General features: G+C 41.0%; 1 protein-coding gene across 1 annotated transcript in view; it reads right to left on the bottom strand.

Annotated features, from left to right (window-relative positions):
• The window catches only part of LOC118361787 (sialic acid-binding Ig-like lectin 12), an 89,775-nt gene that overhangs the window by 55,989 nt on the left and 9,372 nt on the right, over nt 1-24,414 (bottom strand). The window contains exons 2-7 of the mRNA XM_052484250.1: nt 16,092-16,166; nt 15,417-15,797; nt 14,982-15,287; nt 14,593-14,856; nt 13,677-13,770; nt 13,500-13,569 (exon numbers count right to left, since the gene is read on the bottom strand). Coding sequence (XP_052340210.1) covers nt 13,500-13,569; nt 13,677-13,770; nt 14,593-14,856; nt 14,982-15,287; nt 15,417-15,797; nt 16,092-16,140 — 1,164 coding nt within the window. The 5' untranslated portion in view covers nt 16,141-16,166. The remainder of the gene's footprint in view (nt 1-13,499; nt 13,570-13,676; nt 13,771-14,592; nt 14,857-14,981; nt 15,288-15,416; nt 15,798-16,091; nt 16,167-24,414) is intronic.

Raw genomic sequence — 24,414 nt, 5'->3', positions numbered from 1 at the left:
ACTCAGGTTCCATTTATCTAATATCTATTCATTGAATATCTGAAAACATGCAAAAACTTTTTCACAGCAGTTTAAATCCAGACTATTACATGCACTAATCAGGAATTAACTGTACACTTTTCTACACAATTAAAAAGCTGGAATATAGCACATCCCATAAAATATAATGACTTGTGGTTATTCCTTTATGTCTGATTCATAACTAGTTGTTGTTGTGTGGAAGACTCACCTGACATAAAGAGACCAATGAGAAAATACATGTTCTCAGGACAAGCCATGTGAGAACTCACACTACTGATCATCTGAAACAGTACAAACATACACTTACTGGTGCAGTAACTGAACTCACACAACACATTGCATTAAACCATCTCCATATCAAATACACTATGTCTTTCAGTTGTAAAGCTAATACATGAACAAACAGCAGTACTTTGAACATATTGAATCTCATTACTCATAATTAATCTCCTTTAATTTATTTTGAACATTAAAATTAACAGAAAATATAGTGAAGAAGTTGATACTTGCCTTAGACGGTAACGTAAACTGTCTACAGCAGAAACACACACATAGTGAGGTCTGACAAACTAAAGTGATGAAATTCATGTGGCACATCTCACATCTCAACTGTGACGTACTTCCTAATAGATGAGAAATTATTTTCAAACAATTCTTCAGTATTTATTGTCCCTTTCTCGGGGTAGGACAGGTCAGCAGTATTTTGAAACTGGCCCCCAAATCACTATGTCCGCCCCCGACACATTGATAAATAGAACAAATGAAACTTTCATCATTATTAACCATCTCCCTCTCCTCTATCTCCCAGGCCTGAATGGGAATGTGTGTGGGATTTAAACATATAGTTAAAGAGTTAAATTTATTAAATTCGAATTTGATACAAAACATATGGTTGTCACGTTATGTTTCAACATGAAAAACAGACTTGGTATGAAACAGAGTAACTGTAATTGTATCTGAGTGATTCTCACACACCTCTCAACTTCTCCGACACCAACTTCCTCTTTGAAGTCTATTTGCAAAGAGGAGCCTGGTGGGCTGGATGCCACAGAGACACTCTTTTCACTCCACTTTGATACGGAATTGACTTTTTTGTAGCATGTTTATGAGAATTCATGTATCAGGATAGGAGAATTATCTTAGCATGTTAAGAGCCTGAGGTTAAGGTCAGGTAAAATAGTCAGGTTTAGGGAAAATGCTCTCCTATCCAGGGTTGGATGAGGGCATTTGGGACCCTGAGCTTACTTTCCTTCATTTCAACATGTTCTGCCATGGTGCAGAGAGAATTATTATTTATATGTTTGCTGTTTTATAGCACCTCATGCTTGTGTTCACATTTTTCCATGAGGCTGATATAAAATGTTGCAGTTTTAACGCTACAATCAGTTCTACACATTTTGCCATCATATGCTATCTGGGGCCGTTCAGTAATCCCTGCTGCTGACCTGCTTCCAGAGTCGCTTCTTATTGAAGTGTCGTGAAGAGAATGTCGCGGGTGACACAGGAGGGAGCCAGCCACCTGCAGGTCCTGGACGGGAAGGAGGACATGGGTGCTCTCTTCGGTGGTCACGTCTACATGGGATTAAGCTTTGGTCAAAATGATGTGAAAGGTATCATTATTACAGCATTTTAGCTAATCCTAACCCTTTTTTGTACTTCAATTTAATTTTCATAACCTGCTATGTTAATTCTCCTAACTTGCTGCAAAAATTCTCCCAAACTTGCTAGAAAACTAAATTTTGACAAAAGCTGTATCCCTTCTAGACAAAACCCTCAACCTTCCCAAAGGCCTTCTGGGAGAAGGAGACCCAGGAACTGAGGGCGTACTTTACCCAGCAGGTGTGAGCCGACCTCCCCCAACAGGTGGTCTCCCAGGCTTCAATGGGAACGTGTGTGTGATGTTTTTTCTAAACGAGTTAAATCATAATCGTTGCATAGAACAAGTGTCGACCTTACCGTGAAATGACTTACAAGCCCTTAACCAACAGTGCAACTCAACAAAGAGTTAAGAAAATGTTTACTAAATTAACTAAGGTAAAACATTAGAAAAAGGAACACAAAAAATGTGCAATAACAAGGCTATATTCATGGAGTACCGGTACAGAGTCAATGTGGGGGTACAGTTTAGTCGAGGTAAGTTGTACATGGAGGTAGGGGTGAAGTGACCATGCATAGATAATAAACAACGAGAAGCAGCAGTGTACAAAACAAATGAAGGTGGAGGGTAAATGTAAATAGTCCGTTGGCCGTTTAATTAATCGTTCAACAGTCTTATGGCTTGGGGGTAGAAGCTGTTAACGAGCATTTTGGTCCTATACTTGGCATTGCGGTACAGCTTGCTGTGCGGAAGTAGAGAGAACAGTCTATGACTTGGGTGACTGGAGTCTGACAATTTTGGGGGATTTCCTCTGACACCGCCTAGTATATAGGTCCTGGCTGGCAGGAAGCTTGACCCCAGTGATGTACTGGGCCGTACGTACTACCCTCTGTAGCGCCTTAGGGTCAGATGCCGAGCAGTTGCCTTACCAGTCGGTGATGCAACTAGTCAAGATGCTCTCGATGGTGCAGCTGTAGAACATTTGAGGATCTTGGGACCCATGCCAAATTATAGGGTTGTCACAATTTTATCAACATGAAAAACAGACTTGGTATGAAACAGAGTAAGTGTAATTGTATCTGACTGATTCTCACACACCACTCAACTTGTCCTACACCAACTTCTTCTTTTTCTTGCTTAACTTCCTCTTTAAAGTCTATTTGCCAAGAAAACCCTGGTGGGCTGGATGACACATTTTCACACCACTTCTATACAGATTTGACTTTTCTAGAAGAATTGCACTTGCATTTCGCTACACTCGCATTAACATCTGCTAACCATGTGTATGTGACAAATAAAATTGGATTTGATTTGATTTGAATTTATGCAGCAGGTAAGGAGAATTACGGCTATGGGTTACGGTTAGTGAAAATGCTCTCCTAACAAGGGTCGGACGACCCCACACACCCCCTCTTACTTACTTCATTTCAACCCATTTTGCCATGGTGTGGACAGCATTTCAACCCATTTTGCCATGGTGTGGAGAGAATTTCAACCCATTTTACCATGGTGTGGAGAGAATTTCAACCCATTTTGCCATGGTGGGGAGGGCATTTCAACCCATTTTGCCATGGTGTGGGGAGGGCATTTCAACCCATTTTGCCATGGTGTGGAGAGAATTTCAACCCATTTTGCCATGGTGGGGAGGGCATTTCAACCCATTTTGCCATGGTGGGAGAGAATTTCAACCCATTTTGCCATGGTGTGGAGAGAATTTCAACCCATTTTGCCATCAACCCATTTTGCCATGGTGTGGAGAGACCCATTTGCCAACCCATTTTGCCATGGTGGGGAGGGCATTTCAACCCATTTTGCCATGGTGGGGAGGGCATTTCAACCCATTTTGCCATGGTGGGGAGGGCATTTCAACCCATTTTGCCATGGTGGGGAGGGCATTTCAACCCATTTTGCCATGGTGGGGAGAGAATTTCAACCCATTTTGCCATGGTGGGGAGGGCATTTCAACCCATTTTGCCATGGTGGGAGGGAATTTCAACCCATTTTGCCATGGTGGGGAGGGCATTTCAACCCATTTTGCCATGGTGGGGAGGGCATTTCAACCCATTTTGCCATGGTGGGGAGGGCATTTCAACCCATTTTGCCATGGTGGGGAGGGCATTTCAACCCATTTTGCCATGGTGGGGAGGGCATTTCAACCCATTTTGCCATGGTGGGGAGGGAATTTCAACCCATTTTGCCATGGTGGGGAGGGCATTTCAACCCATTTTGCCATGGTGGGGAGGGCATTTCAACCCATTTTGCCATGGTGGGGAGAGCATTTCAACCCATTTTGCCATGGTGGGGAGGGCATTTCAACCCATTTTGCCATGGTGGGGAGGGCATTTCAACCCATTTTGCCATGGTGGGGAGGGCATTTCAACCCATTTTGCCATGGTGGGGAGGGCATTTCAACCCATTTTGCCATGGTGGGGAGGGCATTTCAACCCATTTTGCCATGGTGGGGAGGGCATTTCAACCCATTTTGCCATGGTGTGGAGAGCATTTCAACCCATTTTGCCATGGTGGGGAGGGCATTTCAACCCATTTTGCCATGGTGGGGAGGGCATTTCAACCCATTTTGCCATGGTGGGGAGGGCATTTCAACCCATTTTGCCATGGTGGGGAGAGCATTTCAACCCATTTTGCCATGGTGGGGAGGGAATTTCAACCCATGGTGGAGAGATACATATTATAGTTTTATAATGCTATTCGACATGTTGTCATGAAGCTGAATTTTTTTTTTGTTGTTCCCACAATTCAACACATTTTTCTATCATATCCTATTTGGGGCTGTTCTGTAGTCCAGCCCTGCTCCTAACCTGTAACCAAAATCACTTCTTATTGAAGTGGTGTGAAACGAATGTCCCGAGCGCCACAGGAGGGAGACTGCGACCTACAGGTACTGGGAGGCAATTTGGACATGGGCTCACTCTACAACGGTCAAGTCTAGTTGGGATAAAGCTTTTGTAAAGTTGACGTCAAATTCTTTTAGCATTTGAGCTAATCCTAACACTTTTCTGTATCTTGATCTAATTATCATAACCTGCTACGTTAATTCTCCTAACCTGCAGCCTAATACTCCTAATCTTGCAAGCAAACTACATTTGGACAAAACATTCTTAGACCTTCTGGCCTTCTGGGAGAAGGAGACCCAGGAGCTGAGGGCGTACTTTACCCAGCAGGTGGGAGCCGACCTCCCCCAACAGGTGGAGGGAGAGCTGAAGGCTCTGGAGGACAAGGTCAGGAATTGAGAGGTGGAGGGACCAGATTATTCAGAGAGAGAAGAGAGAAAGTATTGACTATTGGACATTATACTACGCTGATGCTGCTATATGGTGGGAATGGGGATATGGGGGGACTGACAAAAAAGGGACTAACAAGCTCATTGCAGTTATGTGGAAACTGCTTTGCCTATATGTGGATAAAATGTATGAAAATACAATGAAACGATGTGGCTGCATGCAGATCAGGCTACCACTCACTATCAATAGATATATGAGTAGGTATTAGGTGATAAAACAGAACCAATCTTACTGCTCTTTCCATGACATAGACTGACCAGGTGAATCCAAGTGAAAGCTATGATCCCTTATTGAAGTCACTTGTTAAATCCACGTCAGTGTAGATGAAGGGGAGGAGACAGGTTAAAGGATTTTTAAGCCTTGAGACAATTGAGAAATGTGTTGTGTATGTGTGCCATTTAGAGGGTATTTAGGCAAGACAAAAAATGGAAGTGCCTTTGAATGAGGTGCGGTTGTTGGTGCCTGGCGCACTGGTTTCAAGAACTGCAATACTGCTGTTTTTTTCTCACTCTAAACAGTTAAATTAAAATAAAATTAAAATAAATGAAATCAATTGCTGTTATAATGGGCCAGAATCCCTGTGGAACGCTTTCGTCACCTTGAAGAGTCCATGCCCTGATGAAATGTGGCTGTTCTGAAGCCAAAAGGGGTTTCAACTAAAAATTAGGAAGGTGTTCCTAATGTTTGGTATCCTCAGTGTCTTCAGAAAGGACCCCTTGACTTATTCCACATTCTGTTGTTTTACAACTTGAATTAAAAATAGATTAAATAGAATGCCCATAACATGGTGCAGCCATCACCTTGAAAATATGAAGAGTGGTACTCAGTGATGTGTTGTGTTGGATTTGCCCCAAACATACACTTTTTATTCAGGACATAGAATTAATTTCTTTGCTCATTTTTAAGCAGTTTTACTTTAGTGCCTTATTGCAAACAGAATGCATGTTTAGGAATATTTTAATTCTGTACATGTTTCCTTCTTTTCACTTAGTCATTTAGGTTAGTATTATGGAGTAAGTACAATGTTGCTGATCAAACCTCAGTTTTCTCCAATCACAGCCGTTAAACTATGTAACTGTTTTAAAGTCACCATTGGCCTTATGGTGAAATCAGTGGAGGCTGCTGAGAGGAAGACAACTCATAATAATGTCTGGAATGGAGCAAATGGAATGGAATCAAACACATGGAAAACATGTTGGATGTATTTGGTACCATTCCACCTATTCTGCTCCAGCCATTACCACGAGTACGTTCTCCCCAATTAAGGTGCCACCAACCTCCTGTGGGTGAAATCCCTGAGTTGGTTTGTAGTGACTGGGTGTATTGATAAACTATCCAAAGTGTAATGAATAACTTCTCCACGCTCAATGGGAAATTCATTGTCAGATTATAATTTGCTTTACCCATCTACCAATGGGTGCTCTTATTTGAGAGGTATTGGAAAAATTATCTGGTCTTTGTGGTTTAAGCTGTGTTTGAAATTCGCTGCTCAACTTAGGGACCTTACAGATAATTGTATGCGTGGTGTACAGAGATGAGGTAGTGATTCATTTAAAAATGTTTTGTAATTCTATGAATCTTACCCAGTTGATTAACTCACCCACTCGCCCAAATCTTAAATGCCCAGATAAATCTACCCTGATTGATTTGATATTGACAAATGTTCCACATAAATATTCTGCGGTTGGTGTTTTTTGTAATGATTTAAGTGACCATTGTGCTGTTGTTGCTGTTAGAAATACTAAGGTTCCAAAGACAAAGCCACGTTTTATTCGTAAGAGAAATTTGAAGTGTTTAATGAGCAGGCTTTCTTTCATGATTTGTTTTATTTTGACTGGAGCAAGATTGAGCTTATCCCTGATGTGGAAACTGCCTGGAAATTCTTTATGTTTTTTCCCAAATAGTAAACAAACATGCCCCATTCCGCAGGTTCAGGGTTAAAGGGCGAGATAATCCATGGTTATCTTCTGAGCTGTCTTGTATTATTCAAGGCCGTAATCTAGCCTGGGCTAAAGCAAGGAAATCATGTTCTGATGCTGATTGGCTTATTTTTAGGCAGTTACGAAACAAGTGTTCTTTTCTTCTCAGGAAGGCCAAGTCTGAATATTTTATGTCTGTTACCACTGATAAACTGAATGACCCTAGAAAGTTTTGGGTGCCTATTAAGTCTATGTCTGGTAACAGTAATGTTAATGAATTACCGTCATGTGTTTTGAAGGACTCTGTTGCTATACATGACAACTGAAATAAATGCTGAATTGTTTCAATGAGCACTTTGTATCATCTGGTAGGCTGTTTGATTCAGTGTCTCTGTACAACCCTGTGTGGATGAACCAGTGAGAGCTGGTCAAACTTTTAGCTTTCTGCCATTCTCAGTGCAGGAGGTACATAAAGCCCTGAAATCCTTAGATCAGAGAAAGCCTGCAGGTCCTGATCTTTGGATCCCTGCTTTTTATATCTGGCAGCTGATTTCATAGCTGAACCACTTTACATCTCTGTTCAATCTAACCCTGGAATGTAATGAAATTCCACAGATCTGGAAATCAGCATTTGTCCTACCACTTTTAAAAGGGGGAGATCCAACTCTTTTAATTAATTATAGGCCAATCTCAATGCTGTCACCCCTGGTGAATATACTTGAAAACCTTGTGTGAACAGCTAAAAGTGAACAGCTAAAATAGTTTTTATTTAGTAACTATTTTATCAATGTACCAATCGGGCTTCAAGAAGAAGCATAGCACAATTACAGCAGCCATGAAGGATTTAAATGATATCACTGAAGCCCTTGACAAAAAACAGCACTGTGTCTCACATTTTATTGATCTCTCTAAGGCTTTTGATACAGTTGACCATGCTATACTAAGGCAGAGATTGTCGAGTGTAGGTCTTTCGGAGCATGCAGTTGCATGGTTTGCTAACTATCTGTCTGATAGAACTCAGTGCACTCAATTTGATGGGCTTATGTCTGTTAAATTGTCTGTTTTGAATGGTCTGCCCCAAGGCTCTGTACTTGGTCCTCTCTTATTCACTATTTATATAAATGATTTAGACAAAAATGTCCAAAATGCACAACTTCATTTTCATTCTGATGATACTGTTATTTACTGTTGTGCCTCGTCTCTTCCAAAAGCTTTCCAGAACATGCAAACTGCTTTTTATACTGTTCAACATACCTTTTGTCAATTGAAGCTTATCCTCAATACTGACAAAACTAAACTAATGGTGTTTTCTAATGCAAAAAATAGGCCTCTGAACCTTTCACCTATTACTTCCTGTCAGGGCAAGGAGATTGAGGTTGTAACCTCATATAAATATCTTGGAATTTTAATTGATGACGGCCTCTCTTTTAAATTGCATATTAAACAACTAACAAAAAAATTTGAAGCTGAAATTGGGATTTTATTTAAGGCCTGGTTTTCTATTGAAGCCAGAAGGAGGCTAGTGTCAGCGACATTTATGCCTTTACTAGACTATGGGGATATTGTATATATGAATGCTTCCAATCAGTGTTTGAGATCAATTGAGATCAAGTACCATGGCACTTTGAGATTTATTTTAAACTGCAAAACCCTTACGCACCACTACTTCCGGCGCCGACAGAGATGGCCGCCTCGCTTCGCGTTCCTAGGAAACTATGCAGTTTTTTTTTTTTTTACGTGTTATTGCTTACATTAGTACCCCAGGTCATCTTAGGTTTCATTACATACAGTCGAGAAGAACTACTGAATATAAGATCAGCGTCAACTCACCATCAGTACGACCAAGAATATGTTTTTCGCGACGCGGATCCTGTGTTCTGCCTTTCAAACAGCACAACGGAATGGATCCCATGCAGCGACCCCCAAAAAAAACGACTCCGAAAAAGAGGGAAACAAGGCGGTCTTCTGGTCAGACCCTGGAGACGGGCACACCGTGTACCACTCCCTAGCATTCTTCTTGCCAATGTCCAGTCTCTTGACAACAAGGTTGATGAAATCCGAGCAAGGGTAGCATTCACGGAAACATGGCTCACTGGAGAGACGCTATCCGAGGCGGTGCAGCCGCGGGTTTCTCCACGCATCACGCCGACAGAAACAAACATCTTTCTGGTAAGAAGAGGGGCGGGGGCGTATGCCTTATGACTAACGAGACATGGTGTGATGAAAGAAACATACAGGAACTCAAGTCCTTCTGTTCACCTGATTTAGAATTCCTCACAATCAAATGTAGACCGCATTATCTACCAAGAGAATTCTCTTCGATTATAATCACAGCCGTATATATCCCCCCCCAAGCAGACACATCGATGGCTCTGAACGAACTTTATTTAACTCTTTGCAAACTGGAAACCATTTATCCGGAGGCTGCATTCATTGTAGCTGGGGATTTTAACAAGGCTAATCTGAAAACAAGACTCCCTAAATTTTATCAGCATATCGATTGCGCAACCAGGGGTGGAAAAACCTTGGATCATTGTTACTCTAACTTCCACAACGCATATAAGGTCCTGCCCCGCCCCCCTTTCGGAAGAGCTGACCACGACTCCATTTTGTTGATCCCTGCCTACAGACAGAAACTAAAACAAGAGGCTCCCACGATGAGGTCTGTCCAATGCTGGTCCGACCAAGCTGACTCCATACTCCAAGACTGCTTGCATCACGTGGACTGGGATATGTTTCATATTGCGTCAGATAACAATATTGACGAATACGCTGATTCTGTGTGCGAGTTCATTAGAACGTGCATTGAAGATGTCGTTCCCATAGCAATGATTAAAACATTCCCTAACCAGAAACCGTGGATTGATGGCAGAATTCGCGTGAAACTGAAAGCGCGAACCACTGCTTTTAATCAGGGCAAGGTGTCTGGTAACATGACCGAATACAAACAGTGCAGCTATTCCCTCCGCAAGGCTATCAAACAAGCTAAGCGTCAGTACAGAGACAAAGTAGAATCTCAATTCAACGGCTCAGACACAAGAGGCATGTGTCAGGGTCTACAGTCAATCACGGACTACAGGAAGAAATCCAGCCCAGTCACGGACCAGGATGTCTTGCTACCAGGCAGACTAAATCACTTTTTTGCCCGCTTTGAGGACAATACAGTGCCACTGACACAGCCTGCAACGAAAACATGCGGTCTCTCCTTCACTGCAGCCGAGGTGAGTAAGACATTTAAACGTGTTAACCCTCGCAAGGCTGCAGGCCCAGACGGCATCCCCAGCCGCGCCCTCAGAGCATGCGCAGACCAGCTGGCCGGTGTGTTTACGGACATATTCAATCAATCCCTACACCAGTCTGCTGTTCCCACATGCTTCAAGAGGGCCACCATTGTTCCTGTTCCCAAGAAAGCTAAGGTAACTGAGCTAAACGACTACCGCCCTGAAGCACTCACTTCCGTCATCATGAAGTGCTTTGAGAGACTAGTCAAGGACCATATCACCTCCACCCTACCGGACACCCTAGACCCACTCCAATTTGCTTACCGCCCAAATAGGTCCACAGACGATGCAATCTCAACCACACTGCACACTGCCCTAACCCATCTGGACAAGAGGAATATGTAAGTGTGCTTATGCTGTTCATCGACTACAGCTCGGCATTCAACACCATAGTACCCTCCAAGCTCGTCATCAAGCTCGAGACCCTGGGTCTCGACCCCGCCCTGTGCAACTGGGTACTGGACTTCCTGACGGGCCGCCCCCAGGTGGTGAGGGTAGGCAACAACATCTCCTCCCCGCTGATCCTCAACACTGGGGCCCCACAAGGGTGCGTTCTGAGCCCTCTCCTGTACTCCCTGTTCACCCACGACTGCGTGGCCATGCACGCCTCCAACTCAATCATCAAGTTTGCGGACGACACAACAGTGGTAGGCTTGATTACCAACAACGACGAGACGGCCTACAGGGAGGAGGTGAGGGCCCTCGGAGTGTGCTGTCAGGAAAATAACCTCAGCAGAGGGAACACCCCCCTATCTACATCGATGGAACAGTAGTGGAGAGGGTAGCAAGTTTTAAGTTCCTCGGCATACACATCACAGACAAACTGAATTGGTCCACTCACACAGACAGCATCGTGAAGAAGGCGCAGCAGCGCCTCTTCAACCTCAGGAGGCTGAAGAAATTCGGCTTGTCACCAAAAGCACTCACAAACTTCTACAGATGCACAATCGAGAGCATCCTGGCGGGCTGTATCACCGCCTGGTACGGCAACTGCTCCGCCCTCAACCGTAAGGCTCTCCAGAGGGTAGTGAGGTCTACACAACGCATCACCGGGGGCAAACTACCTGCCCTCCAGAACACCTACACCACCTGATGTTACAGAAAGGCCATAAAGATCATCAAGGACATCAGCCACCCGAGCCACTGCCTGTTCACCCCGCTATCATCCAGAAGGCGAGGTCAGTACAGGTGCATCAAAGCTGGGACCGAGAGACTGAAAAACAGCTTCTATCTCAAGGCCATCAGACTGTTAAACAGCCACCACTAACATTGAGTGGCTGCTGCCAACACACTGACACTGACTCAACTCCAGCCACTTTAATAATGGGAATTGATGGGAGATGTAAATATATCACTAGCCACTTTAAACAATGCTACCTTATATAATGTTACTTACCCTACATTATTCATCTCATATGCATACGTATATACTGTACTCTATATCATCGACTGCATCCTTATGTAATACATTTATCACTAGCCACTTTAACTATGCCACTTTGTTTACATACTCATCTCATATGTATATACTGTACTCGATACCATCTACTGTATCTTGCCTATGCTGCTCTGTACCATCACTCATTCATATATCCTTATGTACATCTTCTTTATCCCCTTACACTGTGTATAAGACAGTTTTGGAATTGTTAGTTAGATTACTTGTTGGTTATTACTGCATTGTCGGAACTAGAAGCACAAGCATTTCGCTACACTCGCATTAACATCTGCTAACCATGTGTATGTGACAAATAAAATTTGATTTGATTTGCACTTTGCGTACCAGGGTTGGCTGGCCTTCTCTAGTAGGCTCAGTCACTGGTATACTTGTATTTACAAAGCCATTTTGGGTTTACTACCTTTTTATTTGTGCATTTTTATTGTTCAGAAATGTGGTGGGTACTCTCTTCGTTCGCTGGACTTTATCCTGCTAACTGTTCCAAACTTCCGAACTGAATTTGGTAAAAGGGCTTTTATGTACTCTGCACCACCATCTTGGAACACCTTACAAAATACTTTTAAACTGGACGAACTTGTCCCGATTGGTGTTTTTGGTTGATGAAGGATTTTGAGGCTGATTCCCTGACCTGTCAATGTTTTTAATTTGCTGTTTTATTCCCTTGTGAATTCAATGGTTTCACTAGATTACTTGTAGTTTTTCATGTTGTGTCTGTCATTTTTTGTAATGACATGGTGCTGCCTATCTTGGCCAGGGCACTCTTGAAAAATACATTTTAATCTCAATGAGCCCTTCCTGGTTAAATAAAGGTTAAATTAATTAATTTTAAAAATCCAAATCATGTTAAACACTATTGCACACAGAGTCCATGCAACTTATTATGTGGCATGTTAAGAAAATCTACTTCTTGCTTTTTAGACTTATGGTCAAAAAACAGGATTCCACATTATGGGGTTTAGTATGTGGCCAGTGACACAGAACCTCAATTTAATCCATTTGAATGAGATATGTCAAATGTTGGACCAATAAGGCCAAAATATTTTCATTGAAATTGAATGTAAAGGTCTTTATTACAGTGCAAAACATTTTTTAAAATCTTAAATTCAGCCTCAATTGATTCTGTTGCTTAATAACACTGAAAATAAAACTGACACGATAACTTCTAAATAGATATAAACTGAAAATAGATGATATTGTTATTCTGTTTACTATACAAAAGATGAAGAGAAACAGTGACTAGTAGACGTTAACACCATTCTGCCATCATGTAGACTTCCTGCACCAACTTCCTGTCTTGTATCAGACCACTGTCTCTCCAACTAACTGTGTCTTCTCTAGACAGTCATCATTTACTTTATATGGTCTTAAACTGCCTTCAGTGAGCTAGTTGAACCCAGCAGTTCCTCTATACTGTAACCAATTAAAACAGATGCTCTGTGAACTCAACACTCAAAATAAATGGTCTAAAATAAAGAGCAGCCTACATCATCATATCACCATTATTGTAACAGTTAAACATTTTTCATCCCAGCAAATATACAGATAATCAAATAGCACAAAATTATAAATGTAACAAAAATATCCACAGAAAACTAATAAACAATGACAATACTGTACATAAAAATACTTAATACCCATTGGAAAAATACATAAAATGCACCTCTTTTCTTGACTTGTGCTTAAAGACCATCTAGGTTGTTAAATGGTGGTTACTGGTTCCCTCTACCGACCGTGGCCTGGTTAGAGCACACTGTCCAAACCGGGGAGTTCTGTGGAGAGAACACAGAGAAAGGAACAGTTGTCAGGACCGACACATCAGAAGAATAATGACTTCATAGTTACAGTTGGTTACACAACACAGTATGTATTCAATTCTTCCTGAAACACACATTCTAGATGGGTTTTAAAGGTTTATTCTACCATTCCCACCAGTCCCTGTGAACGGTCTGTCATGTCAAACCCACTGGGGAGTCTAGATGTTCTCCTCCTCCTGCAAGACAAGAATAAAGGTATTTTGACATCATTTAGGTTTTCATATACAAAAGCACAAACAGCATGATAAATATGTTAAAATTGAGGCTGGGAATATCTTTTTACCATTCAAAGAATACGATCAGGCTGAAAAGGAAAATCAACCCCAAGGTTTTTCCTACAATCTCAAAAACCTTTGGGTTAACAGGCTCTTCTTGCCCTGTAAATAAAACACACATTATAGCCATCTGTTCCAGAAAGAGGAAACATTTTGCACATTGTCTAATATTACAAATTATAAACATACTGTAGATGTACAGATGTAAGATCTTAATTTATCCAGTATTGTTGCAGTGAAATAATCCTGCAGTAAAAGGACTTGAACGTTTCCTGCGTAATGTTGATCCATTGGTGGTGAGTCTATTAGCTGGACAAAATAAGGCTGCATGAAAAGTGCAATACTATTAATATAACCACGTTTCAGTGCGGGATTTTGGTGAATATATGCAAATCATAAAGCTTATCTGTGTTTCCCACAATGCAATAAACTTCTAAGCAACAATATAGTGATCAAATTAAGATCCTAAAACCGTATCATACCTAGATACATACAGCAGGTGTCATGTTCTGACCATAGTTCTTGTGTGTTTTCCTTGTTTTAGTGTTGGTCAGGACGTGAGCTGGGTGGGCATTCTATGTTGTGTGTCTAGTTTGTCTATTTCTATGTTGGTTATATAGTTCTCAATCAGAGGCAGGTGTTAGTCATTGTCTCTGATTGGGAACCATATTTAGGTAGCCTGTTTTGTGGATGATTGTTTCCTGTCTCTGTGTTCTCTGCAACAGATAGGACTGTTTTTGGGTTGTGCCACGTTTATTGTTGAGTTTCTGTCATTAAATAACCATGGACATTAACCACGTTGCACATCTCTCCTTCCCAGGAAGAAAGCCGTTACAGCGGCCATGCATTTGAAGGGGTGTCCACGTACTTTTGAATATATATTGTATATCTAACCTACGATTGTGCCCTACGTGCCCATTTTACCTTTTATAGCCAGCTGCACTTCATTTGACTTCCCACAGCCGTGACTATTTCTTGCTTCACAGTAGTACAGTCCTCCATCACCAACAGTCACATTGAGGAAGTAACTCTGTCCAGATGCTACCTGAGTTTTACACTCACTGATCTTGAACCAGGTGAAGGTTGTCACAGGAGGGTTGGCTGTACTGCTGCAGGTCAGATTAACACAGCTGTCCACAAATACTGGATCAGCTGAACTGATGGAGGCCGAGGTGTCCTTAGGAGAGACTGAGGGAGAGGGGTTCATTTAGAATGTATCTGGATATGGTATATTGAATAGTCTCATCAAATCCACTCTATTACAATCATCAGTGAAAATATCTATTCTTCAGGAACCGGTGACTAAATCTTACATGAAACGTTAAGCATCATGTTATGTTCAGCTGTCTTGTTGCTTGTCCCTACTGGGTAGACTGCAGTACAAGTGATGTTCTTCTCATGATGAAGATATGACGGAGTGAACGTCACCGTGGAGAGAACTGATTTGGTTTGGTCTGATTTCTCCTGCAGTTGGTTCTCAGGTGTGAACTGTGTTGGGAGAGTCCATGTCAGCTCAGGGGGGTGTTCAGGACAAGGAGCGACAGCAGAGCAGTTCAAACTGACAGGGGTCCCTTCCTTCACCTCACCTGAGACAGTAATGATGGGACTGGAAGGCAAATCTGTAATACATTGTAGATAAATATATTTTACACTAACAGTTAAACTGTCCACTTGTTCAACTCTTATCTTTGATGCAAGGAATCTAAACTGGAAAAAATTGTTGGTTTTAAAGATAAATTGTCTCTTACCCCTGACCACTATATTAATAGACTTATCAGGATCTGTTGCATGGTATGGTTGACTCTCAATCCTGAGGAAGTATATATTAGTGTAATTGGTGGTTACATTGAAGAAGACTGTGGTGCAGTTCATCTGGGACATGTTTCCAGTTATCTTCCCTTGATATCTGTTGACTGTCTTACTGCTGTTAAATATCACATTGTCCGGAAGCCGACCAAAGTTTTCTTTAATCCACACTCCAGAGAGTAGTATTGTGCTGTTAAATGTATCCTTATGTTGGTCAGGAATATCAAATGAACATGGGATTTGCACACAGGAGCCAGTCAGTACATCCAGTCTATCTGGCATTGTGGTGATCAAATCTCGTTGACCAAAACAGTCCAAAACACCTGCAACATAAAGGACAACATCAGGGAGGTAATATGATCTTTTCAGTACAGTCACTCTCTCTGCAGCAAAATATATACTCATTTCAATGTACAGGTGATTCCTGATGTCACAACTCCATGCCCTAAACTGGATCATGAACATATCTGGAGCACAATGTTTGAATCCAGACTATTAAACTCTGCTGTTCTATACATTGAGACAGATGGGAATACAGCTCATAGTATGAAACATCATCCCTTGTACTTATTCCTCTGTCTGATTCATAACTAGTTGTTGTTGTGTGTAAGACTCACCTGATATAAAGAGGACAATGAGAAAAAGCATGTTCTCAGGACAAGCCATGTGAGAACTCACACACTACTGATCACCTGAAACAGTACAAACATACACACATTTAGTAACTCAACACACTGCCCCTCCTTACCTTCAGGCTCAAACCCAACACCCGAGCACTCCATTCTCCCACCCCTACAGGAGGGCAGCTCCCGCTCAGGCTGTCCAAGCTCTTTTCTGTTCTGGCACCCCAATGCTGGAACCAGCTTCCCCCTGAAGCTACCTGCCCATCTTGCGAAAACAACAGAAACCCTACCCCTTCAGGGCATTTTAAATAATCCCACAGCACCCCCCTCCCCCTTTCACAGCCCGACCTCAAAAAAGCCTTTTGTGAACTAACATCCGCACTTGACACACTAGCTCTGACTTTGCTGATACCTGCTTGAGTGTACTTACTATGAATGTAATGCGGTTGTCTCACCTGACTATCATAAGATGAATGCACCAACTGTATGTCGTTCTGGATAAGAGTGTCTCTGCTAAATTACTCAAATGTATTACATTGAACCTTAATGCGTACAGTGCATTTGGAAATGATTCAGACCTCTTGACTTTTCTCCCCTTGTTATGTTGTTCGAAAATGGATTAAATTGTTCTCTCCCCTCAATCTACACACAATAGCCCATAATAACAAAAACCATTTTTAACAAAAAGTGGAAAAAGGAAAGGGGTCTGAATACTTTCTGAATGCAGTGTATGGCTTTCAGTTGTGAAGCTATAACATGAACCAACAGCAGCAGCATTTCAAATCATTACCAGTAATAACAGTTCAGTGAGTCTTAACATTAAAATGAAAAGATAGTGAAGAAGTTGACACTTGCCTTATGATCTTGAAAAGCGATCACAGAAAAGGAGATGATATCACACCCATAGTGAGTTCTGACAAACTGAAGTGTTGCAATTCAAGTTGGACAATGGCATGTGATGTACTTCCTATTCCTTATAAGTGAACAAAAGTATTTGCATTTTCAAAAGAAGTAGTATAATTTTCTACTAATTATATACAGTCAAAAGTTTAGACACACCTACTCAAGGGTTCTCTCTTTTACTATTGTCTACATTGTAGAATAGTGAAAACATCAAAATTATGAAATAACACATATGGAATCATGTAGTAACCAAAAGTGTTAAATCAAAATATATGCTATATTTGAGATTCTTCAAATTAGCCACCCTTTGCCTTGATGACATTCTTGCATACTCTTGGTATTCTCTCAACCAGCTTCATGAGGTTGTCACCAGGAATGCATTTCAATTAACAGGTGTGCCCTGTTAAAACTTAATTTGTGGAATTTCTTTCCTTCTTAATGCGTTTCAGCCAATCAGTTGTGTTGTGACAAGGTAGGGTTGGTATACAGAAGATGGTCTTTCACCAAATAGGGCGAAGCCCATCATTTGATTTTCTTCCAATTTTAAATTGAACCTTTATTTAACTTGGCAAGTCAGTTAAGAACAAACTATTATTTACAATGACTGCCTACCCCGGCCAAAGCTGGGCCAATTGTACGCCGCCATATGAGACTCCCAATCACGGCCGGACGTGAAACAGCCTGGAATCAAACCAGGGACTGTAGTGACGCCTCTTGCACTGAGATGCATTTATTATTATTTCTTGCTTCACAGAAGTACAGTCCTCCATCAACAGTCACATTGAGGGTGTAACTCTGTCCAGATGCTACCTGTGTTGGTTTATTACCACAGATCTGGAACCAGATTAAGGTTGTCACAGGAGGGTTGGCTGTACTGCTGCAGGTCAGATTAACACAGCTGCCCACTAATACTGGATCAGATGGACTGATGGAGGCCGAGGTGTCCTTAGGAGAGACTGGGGGAGAGGGGTTCATTTAGAATGTATCTGGATATGGTATATTGAATAGTCTCATCAAAACCACTCTATTACAATAATCAGTGAAAACATGATAGAATGATCTATTCTACTGGAACCGGTTACTAAATCTTACATGAAACGCTAAGCATCATGTTATGTTCAGCTGTCTTGTTACTTGTCCCTACTGGGTAGACTGAGGTACAAGTGACGTTCTTCTCATGATGAAGATATGACCGAGTGAAGGTCACCGTGGAGAGAACTGATTTGGTCTGGATTCTCCTGCAGTTGGTTCTCAGATGTGAACTGTTTGGGAGAGTCCATGTCAGCTCAGGGGGGTGTTCAGGACAGGGAGCAACAGCAGAGCAGTTCAAACTGACAGGGGTCCCTTCCTTCACTTCACCTGAGACAGTAATGATGGGACTGGAAGGCAAATCTGTAATACATTTCAGATAAAGATATTTTACACTAATCGTTAAACTGTCCACTTGTTCTACTCTTATCTTTGATGAAAGAAAAGTTGGTTAAAAGATAAATGGTCTCTTACCCCTGACAACTATATTAACATACGTTTTATTGTCTGTTGCACGGAATGGTTGACTCTCAATCCTGAAGTAGTATTTATTAGTGTAACTGGTTGACAAATCTCATTAACCAAAACAGGCCAAAACACCTGCAACATAAAGGACAACATCAGGGAGGTTCTGATGTTTTTTCAATTCAGTCCAATGATATGTATTAAAACTAGATGACTGACAGGGGCCTCTGTTTGGAGGCAACTGCACAGCCATCTTGTTACTCCTCCTCCAGTGTAAAACAGATGGAAGATATAGAAACGCATTTATTAATGTCTATATTTGTTTTAGACAAGTATATTATATCACAGACACCTTAATGCAGACTTTCAAATTATATTGTGACCTGCAACACTTGCTTCCGTAGAGAGACACTGCCGTTTCTCCAGCCAATGATTGCATCTTGAAACTCACTAAATTGGTATTATCCAATAGCTGCTTCATCTTTGAGTCAGAGTTTTTCCTTTTTCCTTTGCCCCCAACTATGAGAAAATGTATGTGGAACAATTTGAGGAACCACTCACAAAACAGAGACACCCCCTACTTTCTAAAGTCCTCCTATGGAAGAAATACATAGATGATGTCTTTGTGCTCTGGGAAGGAAGCAGGAACTAAATTAATTCCAAACTCTGCTAAACGAGAGCTCTGAATATCTCAAATTCACCATGCAGACTGATTAGAGAAAAAAAACTACCTGGACTTATGGATCATCAATGAGAATGATGCATTACATACAGACTTGTACACAAAGTCAACAGACCTCAAAACTCTGCTATGTGGGGATAGTATGCATCCCCTTCCCCTCAGGAATGGTCTACCATACAGCCAGTTATGCAGGGTTAAACGAATCTGTGGCCAACAGTCAGATTTTGACAGCAATGCTAAGAAAATGAAAAATACATTTAAATTCAGAGGAAAAAAAACCTCTGATGCTGCAACGATGAAAATATCTCAAAAACCACAAGAGGAAATGCTAAAACTTAACCAAAGAATAAAAACAAATCTTTTGCATTAAGTACACCAAGTGTTCAGAGAAAATGAAAGCAATCCTGAAGAAGCACTGGCATATTCTGCAGTCAGACTATAGAATGGCAAACCTCTTTAAGGATCCCCACTGGTGGTCTATAAGTGTGGTCACAATATTGAGGATAGCTTAGTGAGATCTGACCTGCCCCCTGAGACCACTCAGACACTCTTGACATGCAATCCAAATTGGAAATACCAATGTGGCTCGTGCTCACAGTGCAATAGCATTACAAAAACATCCTTCTTCAGACACACACATACAGGTGTAAACATCCCTGTTAGGGGATCATCTCTTGCAAGATAAAGGTGTAATCTGTCTCATCACATGTTCATGTGGAAAAACCTACGTAGGACAACCGAAAAGACAATTAAAACAATGCATAGCTGACCACTGTAACGTGTGTCGTCGTCTGACACGCATATACACACACGCATTGAGCATGTTGGCCTACCAAGGAGAGGAGGTATTTAAAAACATTGACCCCTACTGTCTTAAAATTGACTTTGATCTCAGGCCCTTCTTATGAACTATTCATTTCATGAAGAAGTCTTATAAATGAATATATTCTTTCTACAGTTTATCAACGTACAACCAATATGTTCCCCCTGTTGATGATGCTTATCATGCATTATTGATGAACCAAAAGATTACATGTAACAACATTTTATGAAATTGGAAACAATTAAATACATGTGAAATTAAATAAAACAATAATGTATGTTGATGCTAATCTTATGCTAATTTCATCATTGGTACAGTCTCTCCCAATAACATTAATATGAATTTATTTCAAAGTACAGGTGATTTTTCAATTGATTGGTATGTTGTCAAGGAGTGAGGTGAGGTGTGTTTGTGAGCAGATGACCACTAGTTTGAGCCCGGTATGGGGACAGGGACAGTGGTGGAAGATATACTGTTAACCACATACTGACGTCGGTTTCACATGAACATACAATGACATGAAAAGGTTTTCCCCCCTTTCTGGTTCTCTATTTTGCTTCTTTTTTTACTGAATGTTATCAGATCTTCATCCAAAACCTAATATTAGATAAAGGGAACTTGAGTTTACAAATAACAAAAAAAATAGTTATAGTTATTTAATTTATTTCATTAACAAAGTTATGCAACACCCACGCCCCTGTGTGAAACAGTAATTCCCACCTTATACTCAATAACTGGTTATGTCACCATTCCAAAACACACAATCAGGAATACATCAAAATTGATTTAATGTACCAAATTTAAAGTTTTGGAATGGCCAAGTCAAAGTCCAGACCTAATCCCAAATGAGACATTGTGACTGTTCATGCTTGAAAACCCACAAATGTCACTGAGTTAAATCAGTTCTGCATGGGAGAGTTTGCCAAAATTCCTCCACAGCAACGTGAGAGACTGATCAACAGGAAGCATTTGGTTGGAGTCATTTCAGCTGAAGGAGGCACGACCAGTTATTGAGTATAAGGGGGCAATTACTTTTTCACACTAGGACATTGGGTGTTGCATAACGTTGTTTCAGGAATTAATGAAATAAGTACGTCATTATTGTGTTTCATGTTCACTCATGTTTCATTTATCTAATATTAGCTTTGATTGAATATCTGATAACATTCAGTATCAAAAATATGCTAAATACATTTTCACAGGACTGTTTGAATCCAGACTATTAAAATACACTCGTGAGGAATTAACTTGACACTTTTCTACACAATTAAAAAGCCAGTATATCACACATCCCATAAAATATAATGACTTGTGGTTATTCCTTTATGTCTGATTCATAACTAGTTGTTGTTGTGTGGAAGACTCACCTGACATAAAGAGGCCAATGAGAAAAAACATGTTCTCAGGACAAGCCATGTGAGAACTCACACTACTGATCATCTGAAACAGGTCAAACATTCACTTCCTGGTAGAGTAGGTCACATGACACATACTGTATCACATTGAAACTTTAGTCCATAGTCACATAGGTTCTTCAGTTGTGAAGCTAATACATGAACTAACAGCCAGCCGTACACTGAACATTTTGAATCTCATTACTAAAATATAAAGATAAGATGTGAAGTTGTTGACACTTGCCTTACAACAGTAAGCAGAAATTTGTGTGGCACATCTCACATCTCATCAGTGACATACTTCCTAATAAGTGTATTTGTATAACAGGATGTTGAATAGTCTATGTGATGGGTGTCAACATCAGTTGTGAAAACATTATATGCTAATTTAAGCATTTAGAACATTGTCATTTTCTAATGAACCTTCTACTCCAGAACAATTAGTCTCAGTCACTTGAAACATTGCAGAGGTGGCCTGATCCATGTTTCACCAGTTTCAAATGAAATGGGCCCCAGCTGCCCACTGACTGACTCTACACACAAAGTGTGTGTCAGCCACTGACTCAACAGCATTATATGACCTATATACATTTCATTACTGCCCGAAATGAAACACTTATATACAAGATATTTTTCATTGTGGGATAATAATATTCATTGCAGTTAATGTATGTGTGGTGGGTAAATAACCATTTTAGGGGAAGGTGACCCCTTTACAGCATTTTGTTACAGGCCCCCAAGTAGTCAAGTCCGCCCTTGATACAACAACGGAAACGTTCTGCAACATAACCATCTCCCTCTCCTCTATCTCCCAGGCTTAAATGGACATTTGTGTGAGATTTTGTCAGAAACAGAGTAACTGTAATTGTAGCTGATGGATTATCACACACTCCTCCATTTCTCCTGCACCCACTTGCTCTTTCATTACATCACTTCTATCTGCCAAGAAGAGAATGGTGGGCTGGGAGCCACAGGAGAAATTAATGGACAACCTCAAATGCATTCTCATTTGTGTCTCTTGATCAACACTCAAAATCAAAACGACACAATAACTCCCAACATTACACACATGAAAAATAGACATGTAATGGGGATATTTAAGATGAATAAAGTTCAGATTCAGTTTAGAGTGATTCATATAATGTTCAACATATTCATATATTTGACCTTTCTGTTACATGATTTCCAGTGTGCTGTAACACATTTCGGGTTGATGTGTCACTAGACTCAATGCTGTATGTTGTGTGACTATGCCGCAGGACTACCTGACATGATGACTCCTTGCTGTCCCCAGTCCACCTGGCCGTGCTGCTGCTCCATTTTCAACTGTTCTGCCTTATTATTATTCGACCATGTTGGTCATTTATGAACATTTGAACATCTTGGCCATGTTCTGTTATAATCTCCACCCGGCACAGCCAGAAGAGGACTGGCCACCCCACATAGCCTGGTTCCTCTCTAGGTTTCTTCCTAGGTTTTGGCCTTTTTCTGGGTTTCTGTACAGCACTTTGAGATATCAGCTGATGTACAAAGGGCTATATAAATACATTTGATTTGATTTGATTTAGGGAGTTTTTCCTAGCCAATGTGCTGTTCAAGAGGAAGGTGTTTACACCTGCATTGTCTTGAAATGTTTGGGGTTTTAGGCTGGGTTTCTGTACAGAACATTTGTTGGTCTTTGAGATATCAGCTGATGTACAAAGGGCTATATAAATACATTTGATTTGACTTTGATTTAGCTGACAAAGCCACTGCCTTTTGATTTTAAAGGGACTGTCTCCTGTTTACAGAACATTTGTTGGTCAAGCCTCTCAGGCTGGTGTTTATAGAACATGTGTTGGTCTGATTGGGAAATAAAGGGACTGTCTCCAAGAGGATGGTGTTTACAGAACATTTGTTGGTCTGATTATGGTGTTTACAGAAATATAAAGGACTGTCTCCAAGAGGATGGTGTTTACAGAACATTTGTTGGTCTGATTGGGATTTGTTGGTCTGATATAAAGGGACTGTCTCCAAGAGGATGGTGTTTACAGAACATTTGTTGGTCTGATTGGGAAATAAAGGGACTGTCTCCAAGAGGATGGTGTTTACAGAACATTTGTTGGTCTGATTAGAACATTTGTTGGTCTGAAATAAAGGGACTGTCTCCAAGAGGAGGTTTGGTGTTTACAGAACATTTGTTGGTCTGATTGGGAAATAAAGGGACTGTCTCCAAGAGAGGATGGTGTTTACAGAACATTTGTTGGTCTGATTGGGAAATAAAAGGACTGTCTCCAAGAGGATAAAGGGACTGTCTGTGTTTACAGAACATTTGTTGGTCTGATTGGTGTTTACAGATATAAAGGGACTGTCTCCAAGAGGATGGTGTTTACAGAACATTTGTTGGTCTGATTGGGATATAAAGGGACTGTCTCAAGAGGAAGGTGTTTACAGAACATTTGTTGGTCAAGAGGCCTCTGGTTCCAGGATGGATGTTGTCTACCTGTTGCAATTTGTATTAAACCTGATTGATTCATGATTTTCTTTATCAACGATTTCTCTTCTCTTTTGTTCACAGACGCACAAATATCATACCCCCAAGACATGCTAACACCTCACCTCTGCGTTGACAGGGAGGTTAGTAATTTGGGGAGGTGGGGATGTTTCTCACTCATAATTATTCACTATTCATCCAGGACTATACGTAATCATGGTAGAATCCCCATGAATGTGTTTAGAAACATATTATATTCTTAATTACAATAAAAGTGACTGCAAAATGACACGATACATCTGTATAACTTTTGAGGATCTGAGGACCCAGTCCAAATCTTTTCAGTCTCCTGAGGGGGTATAGGTGTTGTTGTGCCCTCTTCACGACTGTCTTGGTGTGTTTGGACAATGATAGTTTGTTGGTGATGTGGTCACCAAGGAGCTTGAAGCTCTCAACCTGCTCCACTACAGCCACATCAATGAGAATGGGGACGTGCTCGGCCCTCCATTTCCTGTAGTCCACGATCATCTCTTCCTTTGTCTTGATCA

This window comes from Oncorhynchus keta, chromosome 28 (genome assembly GCF_023373465.1).
Source record: "Oncorhynchus keta strain PuntledgeMale-10-30-2019 chromosome 28, Oket_V2, whole genome shotgun sequence".
Classification (NCBI taxonomy): Eukaryota; Metazoa; Chordata; class Actinopteri; order Salmoniformes; family Salmonidae; genus Oncorhynchus; species Oncorhynchus keta.
Note: the sequence above shows the minus strand (reverse complement) of the source record. Positions and strands in the feature narration are given on the sequence as shown.